This window comes from Enoplosus armatus, chromosome 2, assembly GCF_043641665.1.
Source record: "Enoplosus armatus isolate fEnoArm2 chromosome 2, fEnoArm2.hap1, whole genome shotgun sequence".
NCBI classification, from domain to species: Eukaryota; Metazoa; Chordata; class Actinopteri; order Centrarchiformes; family Enoplosidae; genus Enoplosus; species Enoplosus armatus.
Window position 1 is genome coordinate 4,117,821 of NC_092181.1, and position 8,755 is coordinate 4,126,575.

At 43.3% G+C, this 8,755-nt stretch overlaps 1 protein-coding gene across 1 annotated transcript; it reads right to left on the minus strand.

The window, feature by feature from the left end:
• Positions 1-1,957: 1,957 nt before the first annotated feature.
• On the minus strand, positions 1,958-6,849 carry LOC139302983 (bestrophin-2a-like). Its single transcript, XM_070926655.1, has 9 exons — positions 6,698-6,849; positions 6,519-6,613; positions 5,627-5,860; positions 4,724-4,878; positions 4,495-4,572; positions 3,572-3,724; positions 3,377-3,457; positions 2,984-3,138; positions 1,958-2,756 (listed from the first exon to the last, which is right to left on the minus strand). The coding sequence occupies exons 1-9, from the start codon at positions 6,847-6,849 to the stop codon at positions 1,958-1,960; spliced, it is 1,902 nt and encodes a 633-aa protein (XP_070782756.1).
• Between the last annotated feature and the right edge of the window lie 1,906 nt (positions 6,850-8,755).

Here is an 8,755-nt window from a genome sequence, read left to right on the forward strand (position 1 = left end):
GAGAGACTGATCCTGACAGCCTGGCAAAGCATGGTGAGTACTTCAATCAGAAGTACATGAAAGTTAAAAAAGATTCGTAGGGGTGTAATTATCCTGTGTTGTATCGTTTAATGAAATGCACGTGCTAAATCATAGTGAATCAAACAGAATCAAACACTGTAGTCCACAAATGGTTGTGTAGAAGTGACAATATCTAGTATAGTTTGTCTTATTCTGAAGTCCTGAAACATAAGCAAAACATAATTTGTACTTTATGAACACTTTCCTTACAGCTACGCAACACATTTCTCTCTGCCTTTTTTCTCCCAGATTTGGGATGTTATGACCAGTTCCCCTGTACTGCAGTCTTTGTCACTGATAAGTCCACTTTTGGCCATGGGGAGGGTGTGGACAGCCAAGTGCCTTCTCTGATACACAAGTATATAGGAGGTTTACCAGGAGGGCGGATCGTACTGGCTTCCCACAACCAAGCCACTTACAGGGATTGAGCGCTGGTCTTGTTTTACCCATGTGCTTCTTCCAGTGACATTTTGTTGGGTGTTTACAAATTTGTAGAGCTGTTATGGCTCTAAATGTTAGTTTATGCTGGTATGGTAGAGTAATAGTAGCAGTAGTACTTTTTATTATTAGCGATCGCAGGTGTCAGCGCCTACATTTTAGTATTATAGTGTTTCCACTAAGAGGTGACAGTTGTTTTTGCCTCTTGCAGTCCCCAGCTCTGCAGCAGCACAGTCTGTGTAAGGACTCCAGAGCTCCAGGCCCAGCTCAGTCTTTCCTGTCCAAGCAAAGGCAGTCCACCCAGGCCAGGAGGGCGCTCTCCCCCCGGCTGCAGCCCAGGTAGGAGCCTCCATCCGCAGGGAGAAATGGAGGAGTGCAGCCCACTCACGGGCAGGATGGAAAGCAAGATTGTGTCGTTTTCTTCATTGACTGAGCTCTTCGCTCTCTGTGCTCCATTTGGTTTGCTGCTATTACCCCCTGCTGGTCAATGTTGGTATTACAGTGATATTTTAACGTAAAAACGAAATAGTCAGTGTCATAGATTACTTTTTATTTTATCTGTTTTATAACTAAATGTGTGCTTTTCAATAACCACCAAATTGTCTGCTCCATACTGCATTGTATGATATCTAAACATTTATTTTTGCAGGTAAGATACAATTTTCATTAGAAATAATGCAAAACAATGACTATTCATTTTGTCATTAATGTAAAACTGTTGTGTTATTTCATTCAATATTTGTTTAAATTAAGTTTTTGAAAATATACAAGATAATGGCATTAGAAATCATTCTATTTGCAGGGATATTTTACTAATCAAGGAAAATAAAGTGAACAAAGAAAAGTCGCCCATTTTGTCTTAATTTCAGCACCATTTTCTGTCCAAACTTTGGTTCATGCTAAAACACTAGTACAGACGTCAGTAGTAACAGGCAATATATTCATATTCTGCAATATAAAGTGCAGATAACTGGACAACCAGAAATATATATTTTTTATCTTTAAACACACTTAAGAAGGCGAAAGAGAAATAGAAAACATCCTGCCTGGAAACATCACAAACTGGCATGGGATGTGCAAAATAAATGTACCTTGTACCTTGAAAAATGTCAGGGTGCACCTTTGAGGTCCCTAATAGTACCTTCAAATACCAAACTTTCCTCCCAGGACCCAGAAATTTAGCACAGTTCACAGTTGACTTTCAAACATCATCAGTAAGGTGGGAGGATATTTTGGAAATATGGGGAGCTATTACTTTCTTTAACAAAATATGGGAGAACATATTTAACAATCTTTTACTTTTCTTTGCTTTTTTTTAAACTCTCAGCTCCAAAAAGTGCTGCAGATTCAACGTAAAATCAGAAGCACAGTTCCATATATATGACTCATTTCACTTGTGAAAACGTGCACAGAAACATTATGGTTTCACACAGTCAGAAGTTCATGGGAACATCGCAACCTATTGTCCACCAGACCCAGTGAGCTCTGATCCCATGCTCACACTGCGAAAACGCTGAGGTTCGATGTAAGACGGCACAGTGAGGAGGGACATTTTGTTTCCACCAAAGGGAGGTTTGGGAATGGCGGGCACAGCTCTGTTCTGGTTGATAGCTGGCTGGGAGCTGCAGTGCTCCAGACTGGAGTGGGCAGCCGGGTAAAACAGGAAGGCAGAGGGGTGACGGGAGGTGTCAGGAATGGCGAAGGCTGGTTGAGTGGACGTCGTCTCTCTTGAGGACTGTGGAGGGGGGGGGAGCAGTGACACAAGAGCTTGGGTCTCCCCCCTTGTACTCTCCGCTTTCCCTCTTTCGTCCCTCATCTGCCACTCTTCATCACTCTTCCCCTCCACCCCACTCACCTCCTTCTTCTCATTGACGGCAGGGTGCCCTCCTCGCCTCTCCTGCTCCGCCCCAAACTGAATCTCCAGCAGAGGCGTTCTAGCGCTCTTCTCCTCCCTGAAACTGCACACGGTGCTCTGGGTGTCCTGCCCCAGCCCTGATGGCAGAGACCCACCTTTACCTATTTTACAACTGTCATCATCATCATCATCGCTGGTGCATTGGTCAATGCTGGGGGAGTGGCGTAGCCTCTGGAGTTGTGCTGAGGTGCGGCGAAGAGCTCCTCCCATGAGGCCAGTAGGGGAGGGGGCTGCGTTGAGTAGGCGGTTGAAAAGGGCCATGTTGGGGTGACGACCGCCTGACTCCTCCAGATTCTCAGCAATGTCCTCCAGAGGCTGGAAGTGCATCTCCTCTTTAGGGATCCTGTCAAGAGAGATGTCCTGGTAAGTACCATACTAAACAGTTGCTGTGTTTGGACATTTTTTACTCTTTCTCAACCCCAATTACGTCACACTAGTTCTTGAATTAAGGCAGAATACTTTCAATTTCAACACCTAGATTTTCCCACCCAGTGGGGGCACTCAAACTGAAAGTGTCACAGTCACAAGTCGAGCACGCGTGGAATGAGAAGGTAAAACCCAGACACTCACGCCATGTCGAAAGTAGACCCCTGGAAGGAGGGTTTGCGGAGGACAAAGAGAGTGGCGGCGGTGTAGGGGGGTCTGGGGTTGGAGTCATTCCAGTAGCGATCTCTCTCCATCATCGGCAGATCTCCATACATCTCGTCCACAGCCATCATGGACACCTGCAGAGCAAAATGCCAACACATACTCACAAAGATAAAGTATTCACATAAAGAGCACAGGGCAAATCCCATTACAGTTATATTGTAATTAAATTGAGACATGATGGTAAAATTAACCAAGGTTGTCCCATGTGGGACTGCAAAATGTCAGCCAACACAATCAAACAAGGATATTTAGAGGGTATATTATAACAGAATACTTCAAAGTAATGTGTAAAAGGTGTTAACATCGAGAAACCTGGAAATTTCTGTCTATCAACCAGTTGGTCTCAAAGTCATCATCGTCTTCTCCAAAAGGGTTGATCAGCTGCTCTGCAACCTTCAGGGCGTAACAGAATATGTAACAAGCTAACGACACGGATCATTGACATTGTTCTGTCTTTATATTGTGCTCAGGTATCAAAACATATGATATGTGACCCTCTTTTCTGACCTTGAGCCACCCGGCATAAAAGAAGAACTGTAGCAGGGTGAAGATGGGCACGTAGAGGTCGAGGTCATGACCTGGATAGCCTTGACTGGGGTCCAGGAACTGGCGACCAATCAGACACACCAGGAAAAAGCTGTACACTGCCAAAGTCACCACCTGTGGGAAAAGCAGAGGTGATTGCTCGCATGTTACGCTCGTCTTTCAATTCTTCCTCCAAAATTACTTCTTTTTCCTTCATGTTTTTATTCGTCTATTGCACAAATTCAAACAAGTAGAAACAAAAGCATCCAACAAACCTTACTTTAACGGGATGATATGTAATGCAAGCAGTTAGTAAATAATAACTTCTTAATTTAACCCATTGCTTTTTAAGTAATGGATAGATATTTATGGAGATAAGTTTCAGTTCTAACCTTTTTTTAGTTTTTTAGTTTTTAGTTTTTGTCCTGCCAAACACAAGTGCAGCTGATAACCTTAATGGAAGTATTTCATTTAGGTGTGCAAGTATTCAGGTGTTGTGCACACTGGCTCTTTACAGGGACAATTAAATGAAATAGTTGTTAATGTCATTAGTTACACCTGTGCTTTTCCTTCCAGGACAAGTCAAACGCCTGCTGGGAATAAGGTCAGCTTAAAAGAGTTGATCTGTTTGACAGGAATACGACTAAAAAGGACTAATTAATTTGAGTTATATCAGGGTTCCAGAAATAGAGCTATTTATTTTTCTTATAGACAATGTGAGTTGGTTGGCCTTTCTTGGATGGGCATGAATTTCCTCTCTTTTTCACTGCAGACGTTCCGACAATGTTAGACAAAACTTGAGTGTATCGTTGCATGAAAATCAGAGTTCAATTAGAGATTTGAGTATGATCAAATAAGGTGCATGCAGCAGTGTCAAAATACATCCCCAGCAGCAGAGCACTTACCTGAGTGTAGACAAGGGGAACACTGATCATGTCATAATGAAACAACATGCTGCACTTCCCTCTGAATGCATTCAGCTCCTGTTCAAACAGAGAGACTTGCTGAGGTCACTTTACAGCATTCGTCCTGACTCTTCTATCTTTATGTCTGTGCGAATTTAAAAGAACTGCAGTTCCACATCATCGGTGTAATGGTATGTGTGTGTGTGTGTGTGTGTTTATAATGCTGCACCTCCAGCAGTAGTTTGAGTGTGTGATCGTCTTTGATCCTGCCCTCGCAGCGGGCCACAGCCGCCAGGTTGGTGAACCAAACGCAGGGGATCCAGTATTTGTTGTAAGGAGAGTGGAGACCCTCAAACTTCTTCCGTTCCTCTCTTGACATGAATCCTGCACAAACAGCAGAAACTGAAACGTCACACCTCAGATTCATTTATTCCTAATTCTAATAATAAAATTTGGCTCACAGAAAGGGATTCAGTGTTCTGTATGATTTAGCAGACTTTTCTTTGTGTCTGATTTCCAAGTGAGTCATTAAATAGCGAGTGAGCACTTAAAGACACTATAGCTCTATCAGTTAGGAAATAGCCTGATAAAATCTATCATTACTGTTTACAACTCTTAAAAACAATGTCACCGTGTAAATCAAACCAAAAGTTGCAACACAATTCATTTAGAGAGCCGAGAGGGGAGGACTGCATTACACCAGCGTCTCGTGATCTTGGAACAGACGTGTGATAAACGGGGTTTTTTTCATCACCAGGGAGTTTCAAGATGTGCTTGTCCTTGTGGTTTCTCCTGCTCTCGCTGGTGTAGAGAATGTACAGGAAAGGAAACGACACACACTCGTGACGTGAGTGTGTGACTAAACACATCACTCCATGTACAACACTTCTGGTCACCTCCTGAGTCCAGCGTGAGAAACGTTACGACCTACAAAGCTCAGTGTATTACTGAGAGGTGCACTGGCTGAAATAGCAGCAAAGAGTTTTTCACTAATCATTTCAGTTGTATTCATCTTCCTTGGATACCTGTATAAGATCATGCCTAATTAGCTGCAAAATCACAGTGGGTGTTGTTGGCTAAGGATGGACACCACCACCGCCATCATCACCCCCCCATCCCTGTACCCACTCACCAGCCTCCACCACGTGATCCATGGTGGGGAAACGTTTGAACACGGCCGTGCTGACAGAGCGGAGGATGAGCAGGGCCGACAGGCTGGCGTAACGCATCATGGTTCGTCTCAGCAGGCGGCCTCGCTCATCGCTCCCCTGGAGGCCCCCCGACAGGACGCACATGAGCCTGTCAGGGAGCGGGATGCTGGTGTACTGGCTCCACCACCGGTTCACCACCAGGGTCACATAGAAGCCTGCAAACAGCAGTGGAGAGGAGACACAGGTGATACTCTGGAGACACAGATCAGACATGTAGTACTGTCCTCTGGGTTCCCTAGTGGAGTCCAGGGACCAGCAGGTCACCTTAACTGTGGCCTCAGGGGCCCCCAGCAAAATGAAAAAATGTTTTGGCTTTGCTGTAATCTCTGCTATGGAGCCCAACTGATACATCAGAGAGCCAATATTGTCAGTTAATCTTGACTTATCACAAACTGTATACATAAGCTTTAGCAAGTATTTTAGCTAAAATCTTAGGGAAAAAAAGTTATGAATGAATGAAAAAAGATCAGTACATAGTGAAGAAAGAGTCAGATCAAATCAGATAATCAATATTCTAATTATTACATCAGAATGTCAACTTTCCCTCCTGTGGTCACGTAAACATGCCCCCAAGCTATGAACCTATCAAACAGAGGTCTTGAGCTCTAGAGCCGAAGGTCCTCAACATGGAAACCTATAAGAAGTATAAGAATGTAAATTTCTCATGTGTTATTTAGCCAATCATATCATAGAGTCCCCAAATCAAAGGTGCAAACGTCACACTGTACAAAGGCCTAGGACATGCTGTGGCTCATATTCTGTCCCCTCTTGTGTTATCTTGTGTATGTTGACAAGAACATCATGAGTGCTTACCCAGTACAAAGGACATGGGGATGAGACTGGCGTAGTGGTTGCAGTAAATTGCCAGCTTTTCAAAATACCTCTTCTGCTCATCATACAGGAAAAATCTAAAAGAGTGAAAAGTGATACAGAGTCATTAAATCTAATGAAAGCGCTGATGGACGTGTCAGCGGCTGTCCTCTCTGTCTTACCTGTAAGTGATGCTGATGGCGGTATACATGGCAAAGAAAGCCAGGAACTCTTTATACAGCACCTTGTAGATGCTGCCTTTCCAGGCCAAAAGCAGCTTGGAGAAGCCACAGAAACGGGCGTTTGCAACTCTGGCTGTGTACGTGACCGTCATTGGTGGCAGCCAGATGATGACAGGTCCTCAGTAAAAGAGCTGCAGGAAAGAAACAGCCACATTTGTAATCACACCTGCAGCGGGAGCAAACGCTGCGCATGTCACAAGTTCAGGTGAGTCAGAATCGTTCACCTAAGAGCCGAAACAACTCTCGTTTTAAACTTAATTTCATTTACAGATGAAGTATGTTCTCATTACCTTTATCGAAGGAAACTAAACGGACAGGCTATGAAGTTATTTCTAACGTATTCTGTCTTGACATAATATCTCCTTACCTTTTGTAGTGCTTTTTCTTGATGAATGTGCCAGTTGCTCAGCGCATCTCTGTGCGTAATTGGCACCGCTGGAGAAGTGAATTCATACTTTCCCTCAACAGTGTACTACTCTTCTCCTCTCTGCCAGTGGTGTTTCTTCATAACCCTGACATCCCCTGGCGTCCGCTCGGTTAACTCGAGGCTCGGTCGGCTGCATGGCAGTAATCCTCGGAGCCTCCTCGGTGCGTCCAGTGGTCAGTGCGCCCCGGGGTAAATCCCCAAAACGAGGAGGAGGAGCTCGTTAGCGCGGCCCCCGACCGGGAGAGCGCGGCTCGGTGATGGACCACAAGCGACAGGCCGCAGCGCCGGGGCACAAGGAGCGCACAGGACCGTACAGTACAGCAGGGCATTATGAAACAGCAGCAAGTGGAGCATGGCAAACTGTCGTGTTAAGTGATATGAAAACAACAACCAATTTTCCCGGTTACAGGTTTGTAATTATACGTGTTGCGGTTTAAATATCAACAACAAAAATAACAATAATAATAAAAAAATAATAATATATATAGCCTATATATATATATATGCCATACACATTTTCTGCTATACGGAGAGAAGATGCGCCGGGTGTCATTTGGTCTCATTCATCCTTTTCACACTTCAGCCTTTTCTTGGAACAAGAAACCCCCAGTGGGGTGTAATAATCCCACTTGTTCCCAATGCAATTTCCCTCCAGGACATCTCTTTTAGAGAGGAAACATTTTTTTATGATTAAACAACTGAACGAGTAGATATTGGGTGGATATTTCCAGCTGTGACACTCGCTGTGTATGTGGTGCTCATGCAGAGGTGGAGTGTAACCAACTACATTTACTTCAGTGTTTTCATATTTTGGTACTTAACACTTTTACTCCACTACATTTGAGGTAAATATTGTTCTTTTTATTGCACTACATTTACTTAACAGCTTTAGTTATTAGTTACTTTACAGTAGGCCTACAATACAATACATTGTTATTGATTAACACAGTGGTTCCCAACCCCTCTAAACCCCTCAAATGCTCTGATTGAAATAAATGTCTGAGGCTCCCAAGAGGTAAAACTCTCTAGCACAAAAAAATACAAATTTGTGTGGCAATTTGCAGGGAGAACCACTGGATGAAACTACCAATTACTTATATATATATATATATATATATATATATGTCAAGTATTTACAGCTACAACAGTAAAATGCTGATTATCACAATCTAATGATAAAATATATCGGTCACAGGGCAGCACAAGTACTTCTACATTTGATTATTTGAGTACATTTAGCTGATAGTACTTTTACTTTAGTAGAGTTTTGAATGCAGGACTTTTACATTGTTGTATTGGTACTTTTAACTGAGTAAAAACTCTTAATACTTCTACCACTGCACTCATGAGGCTTGCAACAATCTTAAGGAAGATATATTGTGTCACATCTATTCCCCTTGTACTTTTCCTTTAATAAAAGTCAGTTTCTCCTTCTTTGTTGCTCCTCAACTGTGGTGTTGAAGGTTAACTGAGGCTTCATGCTCTTTCAGAGGCCACCTGCAGTCTGGTCGGTCTACGTCTGTGCAACTTCAGTTAATCAAAAGAATGACCACAAAAGGCTCTCATTTGAG